Source organism: Petromyzon marinus, chromosome 62, assembly GCF_048934315.1.
Source record: "Petromyzon marinus isolate PM22_M1 ecotype Great Lakes invasive population chromosome 62, UKy_Petmar_22M1.pri1.0, whole genome shotgun sequence".
Classification (NCBI taxonomy): Eukaryota; Metazoa; Chordata; class Hyperoartia; order Petromyzontiformes; family Petromyzontidae; genus Petromyzon; species Petromyzon marinus.
Window position 1 is genome coordinate 9,697,114 of NC_133728.1, and position 23,526 is coordinate 9,720,639.

A 23,526-nucleotide genomic window follows, 5' to 3' on the forward strand; every position below is an offset into this window, starting at 1 on the left:
ACGAATGAGCGTGTGGTGAGTGAGCGAGTGATGAGAGTGAATGGTGAGTGTGGGTGAGTGGTGAGTGGGTGGTGAGCGAGTGGTGAGTGGGTGGTGAGTGAGTGGTGAGCGAGTGGTGAGTGAGTGGTGAGCAAGTGGTGAGCGAGTGGTGAGTGATGAGTGCTGCAAGTGTGAGCGAATGAGCGAATGGGCGCGTGGTGAGTGAGCGAGTGATGAGAGTGAATGGTGAGTGTGGGTGAGTGGTGGGTGAGTGGTGAGTGAGTGGTGAGAGAGTGGTGAGCGATTGTTGAGTAATTGGTCAGTGAGTGAGTGAGTGGTGAGTGAGTGGTGAGATTGAGTGGTGAGTGAGTGGTGAGTGAATGAGTGGTGAGTGAATGAGTGGTGAGTGGTGAGAGTGAGTGGTGAGTAAGTGGTGACTAAGTTGTGAGTGAGTGGTGAGTAATTGTTGAGTGAGTTGTGAGAGTGAGTGGTGAGTGAGTGGTGAGTAAGTGGTGACTAAGTGGTGAGTGAGTGGTGAGTAATTGTTGAGTGAGTTGTGAGAGTGAGTGGTGAGTGAGTGTGTTGCTCGTACGGATTCGTTGACTTGGGGGACCTGCCGAGAGATGGGGTCGCTGTGCGCCCACACCGTGGCTCCGTCACGCAGCCCCACCTAGACAGCCACCACGTCAACAACAACCACAACCACCATGTCAACAACCACAACCACGTCAACCACAAACACCATAACCACAACAACCACTTCAACTACGTCAACCACAACAACCACCACAAATACTACGTCAACCACAACCACCACGTCATGGACAACAAAAACGTCAACCACAACGTCAACCACAATAACAACCACAACAACCACGTCAACAACTACACCACTACTACTACTACCACCAGCTACCCATCGAAACGATGGCGGCCAGCCTGAAATGTATCGCTGTGATGTCTCCTTGCAATTTGTGGATCGGGAATTGCATCGTTAAACGTTGAATGCCCGTTTAGTGAATGTCGCCGCTATAAATTGCCACACGAAGACAGGCCACACAGCCTGCCGGAGGCTACACGTGAGACCTCTGTCCGTTGCGTGTGGGAGGCTGCACCTGGCTGATCTCGAGGAAGGAGTGGATGCTGTCCAGAGACAGGAACGACTTGTTGCGCATGATGTCGTACACGAACCGCGAGCTGCCAATGTAGTCAAACGCCTCCTGTTCACGGTAGGGGGGCGGAGGGGGCACGTGGTCACAACAACAGCCACCCCACACGCCGATAGGCACACGCGCGCACACGCACCGAGACACGCGCGCGCACGCACCGAGACACGCGCGTGCACACACCGAGACACGCACGCACACGCACCGAGACACGCACGCACACACACACCGAGACACGCACGCACACGCACCGAGACACGCACGCACACACGCACCGAGACACGCACGCACACGCACCGTGTGTATATCGTGCGGTTGCGGTTGACGAAGGCGGCGGTGTGACTGTGCACGTCGTTGCGATGGGGGTGGTGACAGCGGTGGTGGTGACAGCGGTGGTGGTGACTGTGGTGGTGGTGACTGTGGTGATGTGACTGTGGGGGTCGTTGCGGTGACAGTGGTGACAGCGGTGGTGGTGACCGTGGTGAGGTGACTGTGCGCGTCGTTGCGATGACAGTGGTGACAGCGGTGGTGGTGACTGTGGTGGTGGTGACTGTGGGGGTCGTTGCGATGACAGTGGTGACTGTGGTGGTGGTGACTGTGGTGGTGGTGACTGTGGTGGTGGTGACTGTGTGCGGGTCGTTGCGATGACAGTGGTGACAGCGGTGGTGGTGACTGTGGTGGTGGTGACTGTGCGGGTCGTTGCGATGACAGTGGTGACAGCGGTGGTGGTGACTGTGGTGGTGGTGACTGTGGGGGTCGTTGCGATGACAGTGGTGACTGTGGTGGTGGTGACTGTGTGCGGGTCGTTGCGATGACAGTGGTGACAGCGGTGGTGGTGACTGTGGTGATGCGACTGTGCGGGTCGTTGCGATGACAGTGGTGACAGCGGTGGTGGTGACTGTGGTGGTGTGACTGTGCGCGTCGTTGCGATGACAGTGGTGACAGCGGTGGTGGTGGTGACGGCGGTGCCGGTGGTGGCGAGGGTGGCACCGCACCCCCTGCAGGAACAGGAACATGACGTTACGGGGCAGCGAGCGTGACGCGTTGCCCAGCGCGGCGAGGGCCTCCGCGGCCGCCAGCAGCGTGACGAAGCCGGAGGCGGCGCTGTCAGCGCCCGACGTCACGTTCCAGAAGAACGAGCGGCTGTCCAGCTGCACACCCGCGCGAGGTCCACACGCGGGTGAGCGTGGAGTGCAGCAGTGTGTGTGCAGAACGGGGGGGCAGCAGTGAGTGCAGCACGGGGTGCAAGCTCGGGGTGCAGCTGCGTGGAAAGGACGCGGTGCAGCACCAGCAATGATTATCTGAACCGGTCCTTGGGCCTCCCCTAGCCTCAAATGAGAACCTGGTGCGGTGAGTAAACATCGCCACTGGGGAGACAAAGGTGGCCAGGCATGGTGCTGGCCACCCACCCCCTCGTGTGCTGTGCCAGCCTTCATAGGTGCTACTCGCTAACAGCCCTTGCCCCAACAGTCTGTTAAGCCTATACTGGATTTGTGTCTTTGTAGTGGTGTGTAATCATACCAGTGTATAATCATAGTGGTGTGTATAGTAGTGTATAATTGTAGTGATATCACCAATGCAGTGGTTCTTAACCTGGGTTCGATCGAACCCCAGGGGTTCGGTGAGTCGATCTCAGGGGTTCGGCAGAGCCCCCGCCACGGAGGTCCAGACACACTTGAATTATTGTGTAAATTTGTGATGACACACACGGACCGCTTGGCCATCACTGGCTGCAGATGATCATGCTACACTGCTTGGCCAATCAGCGCTGCGGGGAATTTAGTGCGTACTCAGTAGTCAACGTGTGACTGTTGTTGTCGTACGTCGTGTGATTTCTTTAATATTTTATCCATACTAACTATGTCGGGCAAAAGAAGAAAGTGGTCGGACGAATATGTACAACATGGATTCTCATGTATCACGGAACGTGATGGGAGTGAGCGTCCTATCTGCATGATTTGCAACGCCAAGTTGAACAACTCTAGTCTTGCACCGGCAAAACTAAAGGAACACTTCTTGAAGCTGCATGGAGACGGGGAATACAAGAACACAACACTTGCTGAATTCAGGGTGAAGAGAGCCAGATTCGATGAAAGGGCCACTCTGCCTGCTCTTGGATTTGTACCTGTTAACAAACCGATCCTGACAGCATCGTACGAAGTTGCTTACCTGATCGCAAAGCAGGGCAAGCCACACACCATTGGTGAAACACTTGTGAAACCAGCTGCATTAAAGATGGCGAATCTGATACTCGGAACAGCGGCCGAAGGTAAATTATCCCAAATTCCCCTTTCAAATGACACCGTCAGTGACAGAATAGAAGACATGAGTAAAGACATCTTGGCTCAAGTAGTCGCGGATCTGATTTCAAGCCCGGCAAAATTCAGCCTTCAACTCGACGAAACCACAGACGTTTCTGATCTAAGCCAGCTTGCTGTTTTTGTACGCTATGTGAAAGACGACATGATAAAAGAAGAGTTTTTATTTTGTAAGCCTCTTACAACAACAACGAAGGCAGCCGATGTGAAGAAGCTTGTGGATGACTTCTTCAGAGACAACAATCTTTCATGGGATATGGTTTCTGCAGTTTGTACGGACGGAGCTCCAGTCATGCTGGGAAGAAAGTCTGGTTTTGGTGCGCTAGTAAAGGCCGATGCACCACACATCATTGTGACGCATTGTATTCTGCACAGGCATGCGTTGGCAACAAAAACCTTACCTCCAAAAATGGCAGAAGTATTAAAAACTGTGGTGGAATGTGTGAACTATGTGCGAAAAAGTGCTCTGAGGCACCGCATCTTCAGTGAGCTGTGTAAAGAAATGGGCTCTGAATTTGAGGTACTTCTGCTCCATTCTAATATTCGGTGGTTATCCCGGGGACAGGTGCTGAATCGTGTTTTTGCCATGCGTGTGGAATTAGCCCTGTTTTTGCAAGAGCACCAACACTGCCATGCAGATTGCTTCAAAAATCCTGAGTTCATTCTCATTTTAGCGTACATGGCTGATATATTCGCAGCTCTCAATCATCTCAATCAGCAGATGCAGGGTGGTGGAGTCAATATCATGGAAGCGGAAGAACACCTGAAGGCTTTTCAAAAAAAGCTACCGTTATGGAAACGACGAACAGAGAACAATAACTTCGCAAACTTCCCGCTTCTGGACGACTGTGCAAGTAAGATCGAAGATGTGTCTGGAATCGGAGATATTTCTGTATCCACGGAACTGAAGCAAACAATTGCCACGCACTTAGATGAGCTTGCAAAGTCTCTCGACGGATATTTCCCTACAAGAGAGTCATATCCAGCATGGGTGAGACAGCCGTTCACGTTTGCTGTTGAAACAGCAGATGTCAATGATGAATTCATCGACGAAATCATTGAAATTCAGCAGAGCCAGGTTCAACAGCAACTCTTCAGAACAACAACGCTCTCAACGTTTTGGTGTCGACAAATGAACAAGTATCCAGTTATTGCTAAGAAAGCCCTGGATTTTTTTATACCATTTGTTACAACATATCTTTGTGAGCAATCCTTTTCGAGGATGCTGGACATAAAAACGAAGAAAAGGAACAGACTTTGCTGTGAAAATGACATGAGAGTGGCACTTGCCAAGGTGAAGCCACGCATATCTGAACTGATCTCTCAAAGGCAACAGCAGAAGTCACATTGATTTCCAGGTATGTAATTTGTTGTGAGTTTATGCATTGTGTTGGTTTTATTCTTTGAACAAGGTAATGTTCATGCACGGCTCATTTTGTGTACCAGTAAAAAACATATCTATGTCTTGAATTTGAAAAAAATCACATTGTATTTTTCACTAAAGAGGGGTTCGGTGAATGCGCATATGAAACTGGTGGGGTTCGGTACCTCCAACAAGGTTAAGAACCACTGCACCAATGTCATCACCGATGTCATTACCGATGTCATCACCGATGTCATCACCGATGTCACCGTGTGGTACTGGCCCTAGAGAAGTACGGCGTGACCGATGCACTTACTTATGGCTCTAGATTTTGGTGTTATAATTTATTTATGTAGTTTATTGTTAAAAAATTCGGTCACAGTCCCTATGATCACTGTTACATTGGATTTATGGCTTTTATTTTGGTGATTTCGAAAAGTTTTTTTTGTTTTGGCCATGTTTTTGTTTATTGGTGCACGGAGTTAGACTGATGGCCTTAAACTTAGTTGTCTTGTGGTTGTTGTTATTTGACTTCCATCCCACTGGGATTTTTGCACACAGCGTTGGTGTACGGTGCTATTTCAGGAATATTTTGATATTTTTTTCCTGTATTTTCTGTTTGCACAGTCACATAGTCACTTTAAGACGTTTTCTTGTTCATGTTTTTTGTTTGTTGCGGTTGCACCCGATTCAAGAGCCGAATGGCTCACAGGGCTATACCAAATAAATGAACTATGAACTATGAACATCACGGACATCACGAATGTAGCGACATCGTGGAAGTCACTTTGGTAATGCCGGCTTTAGTGAGGCACGCATGCGATGCATCACCATCGCAGACACCCCGTACATGTGGGTGTAGTACCAGCCCTAGAGGGGGCTCGGTGAGCGCTGGGTCATAGCGCTAAGTTGCACCACGCGTGGCGTGCAGTGCTGACTCCAACAGGAGGGAGTGTGAGAGTGTCAGCCACGGGATGATGAGGTTACCCCAGGACATGGCACTCTGGTTGACCCTGGAAGGCACGTGACAAGAAAGATCTACACAGAGGCCCCAAGTGGGGGGTAGGGGTGGTCACGTGTTGGGGCGAGATCCTGCTGGAGGGCACGATAAGGTGGTCGTGGCCAAGGGCAGGGCCAGCGACGGCCAGCGAGGATATAAATGGGGTTCAGCGTTGCTGTTGTCATCTGAAGATCGACGTTCTACGTCCAAGAAAAAGTCACCAACATGTGGACCTGGACCCAAGCCGGGGTCCGGTCCGTTGTAGCTACTCCCAGTGTAATTAGTGTAGTTAGCCTGGTGGTCCACCACCATAGTGTGTAGTTAGCCTGGTGGTCCACCACCATAGGGTGTAGTTAGCCTGGTGGTCCACCACCATAGTGTGTAGTTAGCCTGGTGGTCCACCTCCATAGGGTGTAGTTAGCCTGGTGGTCCACCACCATAGGGTGTAGTTAGCCTGGTGGTCCACCACCATAGTGTGTAGTTAGCCTGGTGGTCCACCACCAGAGTGTGTAGTTCGCCTGGTGGTCCACCACCATAGTGTGTGGTTAGCCTGGTGGTCCACCACCATAGGGTGTAGTTAGCCTGGTGGTTCACCACCAGAGTGTGTAGTTAGCCTGGTGGTCCACCACCATAGTGTGTGGTTAGCCTGGTGGTCCACCACCATAGGGTGTAGTTAGCCTGGTTGTCCACCACCATAGTGTGTGGTTAGCCTGGTGGTCCACCACCATAGTGTGTAGTTAGCCTGGTGGTCCACCACCAGTGTGTAGTTAGCCTAGTGGTCCACCACCATAGTGTGTAGTTAGCCTGGTGGTCCACCACCATAGTGTGTAGTTAGCCTGGTGGTCCACCACTATAGTGTGTAGTTAGCCTGGTGGTCCACCACCATAGTGTGTAGTTAGCCTGGTGGTCCACCACCATAGTGTGTAGTTAGCCTGGTGGTCCACCACCATAGGGTGTAGTTAGCCTGGTGGTCCACCACCATAGTGTGTAGTTATCCTAGTGGTCCACCACCATAGGGTGTAGTTAGCCTGGTGGTCCACCACCATAGTGTGTAGTTAGCCTGGTGGTCCACCACCATAGTGGTGTGTATATTGGGGTGCTGCATCTCACCCGTGCAGCTGCTATGATGATATCCTTGTCGGGTTTTCCCTTCATCGATTGGTTGATCGGTTGCAGAACCCCCAGCACGTTATAGTCGCCCAGTGAATCACACACCAACTCTACACGCCACACAAAGCATCATCAGCATCTTCATCATCATCAGCATCTTCATCATCAGCAGAATCATCAGCAGCAGAATCATCAGCAGCATTATCATCATCATAAGCAACATCAACGTATCGCATCTCTTGCTTTCAGGTGCGCTTTTGCGGCCGTCTGGAATGCTCTTCCTTCCGATATTAGAAAGCCAATGGAGCTACACACATTGGAATCTAGATTTAAAACTCATTTCCTAAGAACTGCTTTTTGTATTTAGTTTGTTGTCCTTTCCCCGCACCTTTGATTAGTATGGTTTGCCACGTACGGTGCAAAATAAGTTCAACATACACTACACTATACACTACATTACTATCCATTACAGTAAAACCTTGGATTGCGAGCATAATTCGTTCCAGAAACGTGTTTGAAATCCAAAGCACTCGTATATCAGTTGTGATCATGTGACGCTCGGCAGACAAAGCGTGTACATGTACACTACTCGTATTGCAAGACCTCTCGCTCGTTTATCAAATTAATATTTATTTAAAATTTTTGCTCCTCCTGCAAAACACTCGCAGACCAAGTTACTCGCAATCCAAGGTTTTACTGTACATTACACCACGAAACGAAATTGAAATCTAACTTCTTTAGAACTGCTTTTTGTGTTTAGTTTCTTGTCCCTACCCCCGCACCTTCAATCAGCGTGGTTTGGCTACGTATGGCGTGAAAGAAGTTCAACACACACACGCAAGCGTAATCCACGTTACATCAACTGCCCAATGACTTCATTCCCACGCCATCAGCGTCTTTTCAATGGTCCTGCGCTGCCACGGCTCAATCTCGCTCAAGCCACAGAAGCTGATGGCCCATCGCTCCATCTCCAAGGTAGATGGGCCCAACTTGGAAGGGCTCTCTCTTTCCGTTGCCAATGTGTCAAGAGTCTCCAACCCACCGGCCATGTACGTTGAACTTCTTTCGCACAGCACGTAGCCGACCGTTCTAATCGGAGGTGCGGGGCCATCATCCCATGGGCGGCAGCTGTGGCGGCTACGCTGCTGCACGTGGCAGCTGTGGTCCGGCGCCGTGGAGGCAGCAGCGAGGGTCGGTGGATCACACACGGATGGTGTGAAACTGTGGGTCTATGCGAGTCTGTCGGTCTCTGCATGAGTCTATGGGTCTCTATGCGAGTCCGTGGGTCTATAAACGAGTCTATGGGTCTGTACATGAGTCTATGGGTCACTATATGAGTCCGTGGGCCTCTAAATGGGTTTATGGGTCACTATGTGAGTACATGGGTCTCTAAATGAGTATATGGATCTCTATGTGAGTCTGCACAATTGTACATGAGTCTATGCGTCTCTGTGAGTCTGTGGGTGTCTGCACGAGTCTATGGGTCTCCATGTAAGACTGTGCATCTGTATACGATTCTCTGCATCTCCCACTAACTGTCAGCATTGACATAAGTCTACGAGTCTCCATTTGAGTCTGTACATGAGTCTGTGCATCTCCATGCGAGTCTGTGGGTCTCTAAATGAGTATATGGATCTCCATGTGAATCTGTGGTCTGTACATGAGTTTATGCATCTTTCGGTGACTCTAAGTCTAGCCATGAGTCTATGGGTCTCTGTGTGTCTGTGAATCTGAACATTAGTCTACGGGTCTCTCTGATAGTCTATGGGTCTCTAAATGAGTCTATAGGTCTCTACATCTTGAGTGTATGGGTCTCTAAACAAGTCTATGGGTCTCTATGCGAGTGCATTGGTTTCTAAATAACCCCATGGGGTCCCTCTCATTCCACTCGCTCGCTCGATCCGCTCGCTCCACTCAAGTCACCCACCAGGGTTGAGGTTGTTGAAGAGATGCGAGCGACGCATGCAGGTCACGGTGTCGCGCACCCCGTGCATGTGAGACTTGAGCTGAATCGCGCACAGAGGGTACTCCACCTTCTTCGACGTCTCGTTGCTTGGCACATTGTGATTCCTCACGCACTGGGGCGTGGTAGGGGAGGGGGGAGGCATCGGGAAGAGAGGGGAGGTGAGGGGGGGGGGGTTAGTGAGACATGGGGACGAGACGGGAGACCCGGGGAGGAGAGAGAAGACACGGGGAAGAGTTGGGAGACACGGTGAGAAGTGGGGAGATGTCGGGAGACACGGGGAGAAAAGGCAAGGCATGAGGAGGAGTAGGGAGACACGGGGAGGAGGAATAGTAGTAGTAGGTTTGGCAGGCACGGGGAGATGCGCATGAGGATGAGTGCGGAACCACATGGAGAGGAGGACGACGCGGGGAGAGAAGGGGATAAACAGGAGCCATAGGCGATGCGTGAGCAGGTCAAGAGAGGCGTGTCACGTGTCCGATATCTACCGAGGCCGACAGAGACACGCACTTTGAGCACGACAACTTCTCCTGGCGAGCCAGGGGGGTTACGGGGGGGGGGGGGGGGAAGCGGTGGGTGGAGACTCCTCCTCGACGCCCATCGCCCACGGGCGACGTTTGCGTGATCCGCCGACCCTCGCAGCGCCCACAGCGCGGGGGGATTACAGGCCATGTGCAGCGTGCGCCGCCGCCGCCGCCGCCGCCCCGGTGTTGTGTGGAACTCTGACAACCGGTGGTGGTGGTGGGGTAGTGGTGGTGGTGGGGTAGTGGTGGTGCTCAGAATTCTCCGGGGTGGGGTGGGGGGCGTGCGTGCGTTGCGGACACCTGCAGGACGGCGCTGGTCTCGTTGGCGTCGCGCAGCAAGAAAACCGGGAACCCAAAGTCCTCGAGGGCCAGGCCCGTACCGGACGGGTTCCAGACGGTGCGACGGCAGTGGGCGTAATCCGTGTCCTCGTACATTCCTACAGAGACACACGGGGGGGACACAGAGACACAGTGTCCATGTACACTCCTACAGAGACACAGGGAGACACAGAGACAGTGTCCTCGTACATTCCTACAGAGACACACGGGGGGACACAGAGACACAGTGTCCATGTACACTCCTATAGAGACACAGGGAGACACAGAGACAGTGTCCTCGTACATTCCTACAGAGACACACGGGGGGACACAGAGACACAGTGTCCATGTACACTCCTACAGAGACACAGGGAGACACAGAGACAGTGTCCTCGTACATTCCTACAGAGACACACGGGGAGACACAGAGACACAGTGTCCTCGTACATTCCTACAGAGACACAGGGAGACACAGAGCCCATGTACACGCCTACAGAGACACAGGGAGACACAGAGACAGTGTCCTCGTACATTCCTACAACGACACAGGGGGACACAGACACTGGCACATCTCTGACGCATGGCGATCGTGACTGGCACACTGCTGATGTAATACTTCCACCCCCCCCCCCCAACTCCTCACCGAATTTGTCGTTGGGGCAGGAGAGGTCATGGGAGAAGTTGGCGGGAGCCAAGGGCAGCGCCTTCTGGTGCAGCATCACCACGACGCCGGCCACACGGCCACGCGCCACCTTCAGCTGCATCATGGTCTCCCTGCGGACACAAAGAAGACAAATATCCCGACTTATAGCGGTGACGTCACCACGGCGCTTGTGCCAGGCCAGGTGCAATCCGAGGCCATGTTAAGTGACGAAGGCTCACTGCTGGCAGGTCACAGGACAGACCCAGGTGCCATGGGTTGATGAACTGAGATGACTGGCCGATGCACCACCATCTGTGCCCCCCTCATGTGCCAAATTGCTGTGTTTTAGCCGCCTGGCGCTCCGCTCGTTGTTTTGAGCATCACTCCTCTGCACTCTGCTGATATTGGAGGGCGACTGCCTCCAACTCCCCAGTAGCGTCCTTCACGAGCCTCCTCCAGAGATACACACAGAGACAAAGATTCCCCGTAAAGACAGTAACGGACTGTTGGTGCAAGTGCTGTTAGCGAGCAGCGCCTACGACACACGACGGGGTGGGTGGCCAGCACCACGCCCAGCCGGCCTCCTTTGTCTCCCCAGTGGGGATGATCAGAGACCACCACCAGGTACTCATTGGAGGCCGAATCGACAAAAGAGAAGCTCAGGAGCAGTCCCGCTCCCCACTTTTATACATATGTAGTGCGTGTCTGACGAGACACACACTGAGATAGGAGGCACCACACTTTATTGTCCTTAACAAGTAACAAGGCTACACTAAACCCCAACAAGGGCTACACTAGACCTCAACGAGAGAGAGAAAGGATCTCTCATACCCTGAGCCCCTAACACCGTCGGATCCCGCTTTCCCCGGCGTGACCACACACCGCCAGTCCTCCACCCCGCCTCTTGCCACGTCACTTCTGCTGTCTCTCCCGATGGAACCCGAGCCAGCGTGACAGGCCCCTCCGGTCCCCATCGACAGGTAAGTGAAGATAAGGGAGCGCGTCTCTTCACAACAGTCACACCGTATCGGCCTTTACACCCCAGGGACGCCATATACGTCCCTACACATGTAAGAGAGAGTGCGCCGACTAGGGGTCATAAGTGGTAATTACGGGTGTGGGAACAGTGTACGAACAACAGAAGACAGTATACACGCGAGTGACCACAAAGGGGGATAACTAGGCCAAGGGTCAAAGAGGGGATCTATCTGGAAGCTCCTAGAACCCGCGAGAGAGTTCTAGAAGAGGGGCGTGGCCAGGCGCGGGGCATGGCCACGCTGGGGGAATAAACAAGCGGGGTTCTGGGCTGTCGTGGGGGATCGGGGTCCCGGCTGTCGTCTTCGTCACCGCTGTCAACGGCGTCATCGCTTCGTCGTCGCTCGATAGTCAACCAGCTACCTAGTCAGGCGTCGCCGCCGTCGTCGCTAGGCAGTCAGCGTTGTCTTCTGTGCTCCCGAGTCGTAGTTGTGTGCGCGCAAGCAAGAAAATAATCCTCTACGGTGGTGTGTCAGGAGCTGTTACGTCAAAAAAAAAATACAGAGACGCACACACGGATGCATGCACAAGGTCCTTTATCCTCCCCTTCAAAGCCATCCATGGCGTTGCCCCTAATCCTCAAACCTCGCATCCCAGCCACTCCCTCCTCTCCAAGGGGGCACCACGGTGGCGAGATGTTAACGCTCTCGCCTGGTATGCAGGAGGTCGTGGGTTCAACCCCAACCCTGACTCCTGCATATTTAGAGGCTGCGTGTCTCTCTCCCAAGTGGTCGTTTGGATTTTTCTCCGGGTCCTCCAGTTTTTCCCTCCACATTTAGAAACATGCGTTTAGAGTGTTTGGCTACTGCTATCAATGTCCACATGATGACGATGATAAGACACTTCGTTGAGTTATCATTTTTGGCCAGGTCACTTCTGAAAAAAAATCTATATAGCTCAGTGTGCTTTACCTGGTAAAATAAAATAAGCTAAATCAGATGCGCTTCTGCGGCCGTCTGGAATGCTCTTCCTTGCAATATTAGGAAGACTGGAGCTATGCGCTTTTAAATCATCATCGAGATTGACGAAGTCATTTCTTTAGAACTGCTTTTTGTGCTTCGATTGTTGTCCCTCCCCGCACTTCCAATTAGCGTGGGTGGCTACATTGGTGCGAAAGAAGTTCAACATACAAAGTTTTCGGTGTTGTTCTTGTCGTCCTTTAGACTTGAAGGTTGACGCCCCTGACAGAAGCTTTCCCGTGTCTCTTTCATGGCGCGAGACCCAACTGTTCAGCTGCGTCCCACCAAATCATCTATCCGTTCCCTTTCCATCTTCTTTCCCTCTTCCCGTCGCGCTGTCCAGGCTCAACCCCGCTTGGTTTAGCTTCTGAGGCACGACGACAAGCGGTGATGCTGCGATGATGACAACGAGCGAGCGAGCGAGCGGAAAGGACAGCGAACCTGGAGAACATGTAGTTGTCCAGCAGAGCCATGTAGGGCGAGTGGGGTCCGTCCTTCAGAACCCACGCCAGGTCTTCCGCGCTCGACACCAGGTGCAGCACGCCCGTGTCACCGCCCACAGACGCTGACAATGACAAAGATAACCCCCACAACCCCCATAACCTTTAAAAGACCGTTGAAGCAGGTGATGTTCAAGAGCAGCACCTGTTAAATTAACCCTTTCGTGTTCCGATGACGGACTTGTCTTTGAGACTCCGTTCCAATGACGTACACATGCGTACTGGGTGTCTCGTCGGAACGGAACCGGAAGAAAAACTGAAATCAAATAACTTCATCGGTACCGAGGCTCCCACAAGGCTGCGCGGGGTGGGTGGGGGGTGGTCTGGCACCAGTTTGGCGTCGGCTAGTGTAGAGTGGCGGCGGCCGTGCCGGTTCTCCGCGACGTGAGTAACGGCGTTTTTAAAAACAGCGGCTCCGCCACGACTACTACTAGGCCTCTTCTCTCTAAACAGAAATGAACGCCGAAGCGCTCGTGCGTTCCGAGAACGGGACGACCCACCACCCTGCAACTTGCAGATACCTCGGTACGGCCGAGGTTAATAGACTACTGGGGTAAGTAGCTGTTAGCGAGCAGCACCTGTTTATAATCAGGGCTGGCACGGCACACCAGTGAAAGGGGTGGTGTAGGCAGCACTGCATCGTCCACCGAGCCACCTTTGCCTCCACAGTGCAGATGTTTACTACACACCGCACCAGGTACTCATTTGTTAAGGCTGATTCAACCTAGGGGAGGCCCAGGATCGGTTTAGATACCAGTGACTGTTAGCTGTGAGCAGGAATTTAACTTGGGTCGCCGGGTTCGTAGCGCAGTGTGCTAACCACTGTGACTCCGCACTCACACACATACACTCATACATTCGTTCACACACGCACATATATACATACACACAAAGACAAAGATCTCTTGCATAGCCTGAACAAGCTGTTGGGGCAAGTGCTGTTAGCGAGCACGTATGAAGGCCGGCACGGCACACCAAGGGGGTGGGTGGCCAATAGCACGCCCGGCCGCCTTTGTCTGCCAAGTGGCATTGTTTACGCACCGCACCAGGTACTCATTTGAAACTAAGTCGACCTAGGGGAGGCCCAGGACCGGTTCAGATAATCGTCACTGGTGTTGGCCGTGAGCAAGAATTGAACTCGGGTCGCCGGGTTCATAGTGCAGCGCGCTAACCGCTACACTACCGCTCCCCACACACACACACACATTAACATACACACATTAAGAGACAAACACACACAATGGGCTGGACCCAGGACTCACATTGGCAGCCGATCTGGTGAGTGCCGTTCATGAGCCTCACGCACGCCGCCGTGTCCTTCAGCTCCACGTAAATCTTCTGCTCCACAGAGTTCCCGTGCACCCATGCTGCGAAGACAAACATCCCCAGGTGTATCCTTAGCAGACTGTTGGGCCACGTGCCGTTAGCGGGCAGCGCCTATGCAGGCCGCGGTAAAAGCGCACAAGGGGGCTGCCAGTACCATGCCAGGCCGCCTCCATCTCCCTCGTGCTTACGTTTACACATCTCACCAGATACTCACTTGAGGCCGAGTCGACCTATGGCAGGGCACGGCAAACCAAAAATAACAGGAAGAGCCGCATTTTTGTTTTCGAATTCGGTGAAAACAAAAAAAACCCTCAATATTTCAATGCACCGTGAATACGAGACGGTGACGGTGCTTTAAAAAATTAAAGTCACGGAGCGGTCCCTTGAAGAGCTGCGTGGCTGCTCCTGAGCGCAGGGTGAACTGGGCTTCCACGGTCAGGGGTCGGCAAACAAAATAACAGGGAGGTCCGGATTTTTCGCATTCGGTAAAAACACAATATTTCAAGGGCCGTCAATGGAGCCCTTAAAGATCCACAATACAGGTGTGTTCTGGGGTCTGATCGCGTAAATATAAAGGTGTTGTTAAACCCGCCACCACCCGGGCACGGCCAATTAGTAAAGGTTTATAGTCTATGGTTCTTTCGGTGAAAGTCATGTAGATAGAAAAAATAATAACAATAAAATAAATGTTGATATAAAGCTTTCGTGACTGCAGGGATTCATATTCTTGGTTCTTTCGGTAAAATCACGTAGAAGGGAAACAATAAAAAAATAAAAATATAAAACAATAAAATTCTCACGACGTTTCGACTGCAACACAAGCAATCATCATCAGGTGTTAAAACCACAGCAAGACAATTTGAAAAAAGTGCCGTTTTTTTTTAACGTTAGCACCACGGAGAGCGATTTGGTAGTTATTCAGATGGACGAGTCCATCAATTAATTGATTGATTGTTCACGCTTACGGTGGCTTTCAGACCGCATCCATTATTTTCGTCTCCCCCCTCCTCTTTTCCGAACATAGATGGAATCGTCCATCTGAATAAACTGTCAAATCGCTCTCCGTGGTGCTAACGTTAAAAAAAAACGCCACTTTTTTCAAATTTTCTTGCTGTGGTTTTCACACCTGATGATGATGATGATTGCTTGTGTTGCAGTCGAAACGTCGCGAGAATTTTATTGTTTTATATTTTTATTATTTTATTGTTTCCCTTCTACGTGGTGACTTTACCGAAAGAACCAAGAATAACAATAAAATAATAAAAATAAAATGAAGCGAATACAAAAATAATACAAATATCACGACGTTTCGATCGCAACACAAGCGGGTCGTCATCATGAAAAGTAAGGGTTTGTCACGTAAGCAAAACGTGGCCAATTCGTTACAAACGTGCCAATTACATAGCTGCCAACCCATACGGTTTATCCTCGTTTGCTTGTACAGGGGACATTGAGTTTTCAGGTCTAGAAGCCATCTACACGGCGTACAGCCGTTTCAATGACGGGCAAAACATGTTTTCCTGTCTATTTGTTTGTGTTTCTCCCTTGTGGTGGGACTTTATAGGATGAACGTTGACATTTATAAGGGGCACGGGGTGACCAAGAAGGGTCTGAATTGGTCTGTAATAAGTAAGGAGCCGCAGGTTGCCGACCCCTGACCTAGGGGAAGCTCAGATTATCATTGGCGGTGTTGTCCGTGAGCCAGAATCAAACTCGCTTGCAAGACAAAGACCCTCCTGTACAGCCTTAACATACTGCTGGGGCATGTGCTGTTAGGGAGCACCTATGAAGGCTGGAACTGTGTAAGAGGGGGTGGGTGGGCAGCACCATGCCCAGCTGTCTGTCTTTCCAGTGGAGATGTTGAAACACCGCAACAGGTACTCATTTGAGACTGAGTCAACCTAGGGGAGGCCCAGAACCGGTTCAGATATTCGTCAATAATGTTGGCCGTGAATCGAACTCAGGTCTTCCGGGTTCGTAGCACAGCTACACTACCACACCGCTCTCCACAAAGACACGCTTGCACGCACACGCAAGCACATTGTGCAGTACACACCTCTATATCCGTCCACTGCGGGAAGAGGGCCTCCCCACTCCGTGCATGTCAGAGGAGTTATTCGAATATACCAGGGGTCGGGAACCTTTTTGACTAAGAGAGCCATGAAAGCAAAAAAATTGGAAATTTATTTCAGTGAGAGCCATATAATATATTTTAAAAGTGAATTCAACTAAATGTCAGTATAATAAGCCTCTGAATTTATTCTTTTAAATAATGTTGTTATAACACTCACCATTAATGCGACTTCTGGTGCTGCATGGATTTGCTGATGTCTTTGTAGTCGGGTTGGTACTTGGTGAGGTTAAGCTTCATGCAAGCGTTGAGGCTTTCATCCGTTAAACGTGATCGTAGGTTGGACTTGATGTTTTTAAGATGTGAGAATGACTGCTCACATGCATACGTAGATCCAAACATGGTCAATACAGCAATACTCACACGCTGCAGTGTGTGGTATGTGACAGGAAGCGCGTTCCAAGTTTTGAGAATCAGCTGGTCTTCGGGTTGGAGTTTTTTCATTTCTGTCCACATGTGCTTGCTCGCCAACTCCGCTTTCTGTCGTGTGATTCTTTCCAAATCTTCATTCAGTGACTTGAACTTATTCACCCACATGTCTGAGGCCTTCAGGTCAGCCACTTCTGCTTCAAAATCTCTGACGGAGACACCAGGGATGTAATTCAGGTCGGCTGTGTTCAGTGAACACTCGTTTGGATGGGTGATGAACTTAAAAAGACGAGTGTGCTCACGAAATTCTCCAAAGCGTGCTTTGAAGGACTGTAGGAGACTGGATGTGCAGCCAGCTAGCTGGTGGAGATCAAGGTTTTGAATGGGCTCACTTGCTGTGCATGCATCTTTAAATTGGCTCAGTTTTTCAAAATGTAGTAAACGACCTGTTTCAAGATCCGTGATGAAAAGCTCCAGCTTGTTTTCAAAAGCAAATACAGCTTGTTGAAGGGATAACACTGTATTTCCAATGCCTTGCATTTTCACGTTAAGCTGGTTCAGATGTTCAGTCAGATCTACGAGATAGTAAAACTTGAGGAGCCACTCGGTGTCGGCTAGCTCAGGATGCCCGACGCCTTTCATTTCAAGGAAAGTCCGGATTTCGTTCAGGCAAGCCGCAAAACGGCTAAGCACCTTCCCTCTTGACAACCAACGCACATTGCTGTGCAAAAGCAGACCAGGATAGTTATTTACAACTTCATCCAGCAGTGTTTTAAACTGGCGATCATTTAAGGCTCGGGCAACAATAAAGTTGATCACACGAATGACCAGCGACATCACTTCGCCAAACTGCCTGTCACACATCTGAGCACAAAGTGCCTCCTGGTGTATAATGCAATGGAAACTTAGGATGGGTCTATTTTCATGTTCACGGAGAAGTGCCACAAATCCTTTGTTTTTCCCCACCATACACGGAGCACCATCAGTACACACTGAGAGAAGTTTATCCATAGGTAGACTTTTTTGCTTGAGCAAACTCCATGAAAGACTTGAATAAATCCTCACCTCTTGTGGACCCTTTTAATGGCAGAACAGCAAGACTTTCTTCGCGCAGTGTGTCACCAACAGCATATCTTGCAATCACGCTGAACTGCGACAAATGGCTCACGTCTGTTGACTCATCCAAAGCCAGAGAAAAGAACGGCGCTGCATTTATGTCCTTCACTTGCGTTTCCTCCACTTTGTTTGCCATCACGATGGTACGATCATGAACAGTTCTTGCCGACAGAGGCATGTCTTGTATCCATTTGATTATCTTGTCTTTGTTCGGAAGATCATCAAAAAGTTCATTGGCTACATCCAGCATGAACGTTTTAGCATACTCGCCATCTGTGAATGGTTTTCCGTTCCTCACTATTGCTAAAGAACCAGCAAAGCTAGCCGAATTATAGTCACCTTGCCGGGTCCATACGCGGAGTTGCTGCTGGCTAGCTTGCACCCTGCTCAGAAGCTCTTGGCACGCTTTCTTTCTGCTGTCTCCCGCAGGGTATTTTGATGCAAAGGTAGCGTGGCGCGTGTCGAAGTGCCGCTTTACATTCGACCGTTTCAACGATGTAATTTTGTCATTGCAAATTAGACACACCGCAGAACCCGCTCTCTCCACAAAGGCGAATTCTTCGGTCCATTCGTCCTGAAATGTACGATACTCGTCGTCTTTTTTTCTTTTCGCCATCTTCTTCGTCGAAGGGTTAGCTTTGAGCTAATGACCGAGCAGACGCAGTCTCAGACTGATTCAAAAGGGGGCGTTTACCTGTTTTACCCAGCAACGGCAAACGTAGGCCAGTATCATCCAATTAAAATAATGGACAATTGCTCCTGCAGCCCTGAACAGGACATGCACAGTGAAAAATCGATGGATGGATTAAAACAAGTGAGAATATTTTGTTTTATCTGCGAGCCATATGCAATCATCAAAAGAGCCACATCTGGCTCGCGAGCCATAGGTTCCCGACCCCTGGAATATACATTCGCCCAGTGGTCAATGCAGAATGTTAGAAGTGGAGGGGACAGATTACTGAGGACATACAAGTACAGTACACTCTAACATCTTATTGAGGGACTACTACTGTGTGGCATGTATCTTGGTGTGGTCTGGGATTGTTGTTGTTGTGCTTGCTACCTTGCCCAAGCTTGACTATTTCGCTTGGCTGGCCTGGGAAAGCCTGGGAATTCCCCGGGAAGAGCTAGAGTCTGTGTATAGTCGTGTAATGTATAGTCGCGTATAGCGTAGTGTATAGTCATGTATAGTGTAGTAGTGTATAGTGTAGAGGTGTATAGTAATGTATTGTAGTGTATAGTGTATAGTAGTTTATCGTCATGTATTGCAGTGTATAATGTATACAGTAGAACCTCTGAGATCGAACGCCCCAGAACTCGAACAATTCGGTGATCGAACAAAATTTTCCACCATTTTTTTGCCCCGGACATCGAACAAAAATTTGGAGGTCGAACAACTGGAAAGAACCGGTTTGGGCCGAGACGCGTAGCCAGGGTGACCGAGACGCGTAACCAGGGCGACCGAGATGCGTAACCAGGGCGACCGAGACGCGTAACCAGGGCGACCGAGACGCGTAGCCAGGGCGACCGAGACGCGTAACCAGGGCGACCGAGACGCGTAACCAGGGCGACCGAGACGCGTAACCAGGGCGACCGAGATGCGTAGCCAGGGCGACCGAGACAAAGGCGAATGACCCAGTTCACGCGTAGCTCTCGCCCAGTGCAGACCCGCAAAACATCGGTCCGTTAACTTTTTCATCACCACCTTCCACTCAAGCCGTCCACTCTCCTTACTACAGGTAAAGTGAAGTTCAATGTTCATTTATTCTATTAATTATAACTGTGTTTCTTGTTTTTTTTGTACGCTTTTATGTAGTGTACCGTATTTTAATATTGTAAACTTTGTGTAAAAATGGCCCATAATAGGAGCATCCTTGGGTGGGGAACCAATTAATGCTATTTCCATTCATTCTTATGGGGAAAATTGATTCGGTGGTCGAACAAATCGGTGTTCGAACACGGTTTTGGAACGAATTAAGTTCGATCTCTGAGGTACCACTCTAGTTGTTTATAGCTATGCATAGTAGTGTATAGTGTAGTCGTGCTGGAGTCTGTCGCCAGGGAAAGGGAGGTGTGGACTGCCACTACTCAATGTTGTACACCCCTAGCTGCCACTGCTATTCAGTGGCCTAAAATAAAATGTTTCGCTCCAGATGACCGCTGCAAAGTATTATCTGCATATTGATTTAGTGTGCTGATCTTAAAGGTGCATTGAAAAATGTGATACTCCGACTGATGCTCCTGTTGTTTGTGGAGTGACTCATGCAGCCAGCTGTGGCTCTAGGGTTTGGTGTTACATGTTATTTATGTAATTCATTGTTAAAAATTCGGTCAGTTCCTATGATCACTGTTACATTGCATTCATGGCTTTATTTAGGTGATTTCTAAAAGTTTTTTGGTTTGGCCATGTTTTTGTTTATTGTAGCACGGAGTTAGACTGATGGCCTTAATCTAAGTTGTCTTGTGGTTGTGGTTGTTGTTGTTTGACTTGCATCCCACTGGGATTTTTGCACACAGCGTTGGTGTACGGTGCTATTTCAGGAATATTTTGATGTTTTTCCTGGATTTTCTGTTTGCACAGTCACATAGTCACTTTACGATGTTTTCTTGTTCATGATTTTTTTTGTATGTTGCGGTTGCACCCGATTCAAGAGCCGAATGGCTCACAGGGCTATACCAAATAAATGAAACTATGAATGCCCTTCTGACAGGTTTCTATTTGGTGTTTAAACATCTTAACACCTGCTGTTGTACTGCCAGAAAGGGTAAAAACCTACCCCAAGCACAGCCCTGGTTGGTGTCCACGAGGCATCACGGGATCAGAACATCACGGGATCAAGTGCATTTCGAACGATTTGGTCACAGACAAAGATCCCCTGTATAGCCTTAACAGAATGTTGGGGCAAGTGCTGTTAGCGAGCACCTATGAAGGCCGGCACTGCACACAAGGGCCAGCACCACGCCCGGCCGCCTTTGTCTCCCTAGTGGCGATAGTGTTAAGATAACAAAAGGGGTTCCACAGGGTTCCATTCTCGGCCCCTCTTGTTCTCTCTTTATGTCAATGACTTGGGCACTGACCTGGATCATTCCAGGGTAAATCTGTTTGCAGATAACACGATACTGATTACTGCTGGCCGCTCTCTGGATGACGTGATTGCTAAGCTCCAGCGTGATTTAAAAAAAAAAACTACAACATCAGCTAGTTGCTCTTAAACTAGTCCGGAATACCTCCAAAATCAAGGTGCTATGCTTCTCACCAGGACTAAAGCAGGAAGTTATTTTTTCCCCTATTACATTCCTTAAATAATTATCAAATAGAGCAAGTCAAGATCTATAAGTATCTTGGGGTCATCCTGGATACCATACTTCCTCTACTTGATTTCTGTGACATCGTGTATAAATCATCCCCCAGTACTGTACTGAAGAAGCTTGACCCAATTTATCACTCGGCCTTAAGATTTGCATTGAGCTGCCCATATAGGTCCCACCGCTGCGATCCCTACATTGGGTCAAACTTAACATCTCTTAATGTTCGACGGCTTGTGCATCAGATCTTATTTATTCACGATGTACTAACAAAAAAAATCAGCAGACTACCTGCTGGATCTCCTCACTGTTTCGAAGAACAAATGTGACCTAAGGTCTTCGCTCATTTACCAGCTTCACATTCCTTATTGCCGTACAAATACTGGAAGGTCCGTTGTTGTTGATGCCCTCAGGGTCTGGAATGCTATCGCCAATAAACTGCAACTTGGATCACTACCTGTGAGATCTGCACTCAAAACTGCTCTTGAGGAGCTGTACACCCCCCGCTGCCACTGCTATGCAGAGTGGCCTGAAATCAAATGCACCGCTCCGGATGTCCGCTGCAAAGTATGATCTTGAGTTTCGATTAAAGTGTGCTGCTCTTTAAAGGTGCATTGAAAAATGTTGATACTCCTGCCGATACTCCTGCTGTTATGGAGTGACTAATGCTGCCAGCTATGGCTGCAAAGTTTGGTCGTACATGTTCCGTATATCGTTTATTGTTAAATTTGAATCACAGTTCCTATGATCACTGTTACAATGTTTTTATAGATTTATTTTGGTGATATTCGAAAACGTATGGTTAAGCCATGTTTGTTTGTTGAAGTATGTAGTTAGCCTGATAACTTTATCTAAATTGCCTGATGGTTGTTATTGTTGGACTTGCATCCCATTGGGATTTTTGTACACAGCATTGATATACGGTGCTTTATTCTTAAAGGTTTAACTGTTTTTTCCTGGATGTTTCAGTTGCGCGTCGTCACTTTAAGATGTTCTTTGTTCATGTTTTGTTTGTTGCGGTTGCACCCGAGCACAAGAACCTCATGGCTCACAGGGCTCTACCTAATAAATAAAAAGTGAAAATGAAACTGATTCACACATTGTACCCGGTACTCATTTGAGGCTGAGTCGACTTAGGGGAGGCCCAGGACCGGTTCAGATAATCGTCACTCGTGTCGGCTGTGAGCGGGAATGGAACTCGGGCCATCGGGTTCGTAGCGCAGCGCGCTCACCGCTAAACGATCGCTCCCCACATTGGTACACACACGCACAAACTAGTACATACAGCGAGGGAAAAATAAATATTTAATCCCCTGCTGATTTTGTACGTTTGCCCACTGACAAAGAAATGATCAGTCTATAATTTTAATGCTAGCTTTATTTGAAAAGTGAGAGACAGAATAACAACAAAAAAATCCAGACAAACGCATGTCAAAAATGTTATAAATTGATTTGCATTTTAATGAGGGAAATAAGTATTTGACCCCCTCTCAATCAGAAATATTTCTGGCTCCCAGGTATCTTTTATATAGGTAACGAGCTGATATTAGGAGCACACTCTTAAAGGGAGTGCTCCTAATCTCAGCTTGTTATCCGTATAAAAGACACATGTCCACAGAAGCAATCAATCAATCAGATTCCAAACTCTCCACCATGGCCAAGACCAAAGAGCTCTCAAAGGATGTCAGGGACAATATTGTAGACCTACACAAGGTTGGAATGGGCTACAAGACCATTGCCAAGCAGCTTGGTGAGAAGGTGACAACAGTTAGTGCGATTATTCGCAAATGGAAGAAACACAAAATAACTGTCAACTTCTCTCGGCCTGGGGCTCCATGCAAGATCTCACCTCGTGGAGTTGCAATGATCATGAGAACGGTGAGGAATCAGCCCTGAACTACACGGGAGGATCTTGTCAATGATCTCAAGGCAGCTGGGATCATAGTCACCAAGAAAACAAGTGGTAACACACTACGCCGTGAAGGACTGAAATCCTGCAGCGCCCGCAAGGTCCCCCTGCTCAAGAAAGCACAAATACATGCCTGTCTGAAGTTTGCCAATGAACATCTGAATGATTCAGAGGACAACTGGGTGAAAGTGTTGTGGTCAGATGAGACCAAAATGGAGCTCTTTGGCATCAACTCAACTCGTCGTGTTTGGAGGAGGAATGCTGCCTATGACCCCAAGAACACCATCCCCACCGTCAAACATGGAGGTGGAAACATTATGCTTTGGGGGTGTTTTTCTGCTAAGGGGACAGGACAACTTCACCGCATCAAAGGGACGATGGACGGGGCCATATACCGTCAAATCTTGGGTGTGAACCTCCTTCCCTAAGCCAGGGCATTGAAAATGGGTCGTGGATGGGTATTCTAGCATGACAATGACCCAAAACACACG

The 23,526-nt window shown here is 49.5% G+C and overlaps 1 protein-coding gene across 1 annotated transcript in view; it reads right to left on the reverse strand.

Annotated features, from left to right (window-relative positions):
• Nucleotides 1-23,526, reverse strand: part of NCSTN (nicastrin) — a 39,339-nt gene that overhangs the window by 13,240 nt on the left and 2,573 nt on the right. Inside the window, exons 2-10 of the mRNA XM_032977276.2 lie at nt 14,141-14,245; nt 12,820-12,943; nt 10,385-10,515; nt 9,724-9,860; nt 8,864-9,014; nt 6,937-7,046; nt 2,141-2,296; nt 1,095-1,199; nt 572-649 (exon numbers count right to left, since the gene is read on the reverse strand). Coding sequence (XP_032833167.2) covers nt 572-649; nt 1,095-1,199; nt 2,141-2,296; nt 6,937-7,046; nt 8,864-9,014; nt 9,724-9,860; nt 10,385-10,515; nt 12,820-12,943; nt 14,141-14,245 — 1,097 coding nt within the window. The remainder of the gene's footprint in view (nt 1-571; nt 650-1,094; nt 1,200-2,140; nt 2,297-6,936; nt 7,047-8,863; nt 9,015-9,723; nt 9,861-10,384; nt 10,516-12,819; nt 12,944-14,140; nt 14,246-23,526) is intronic.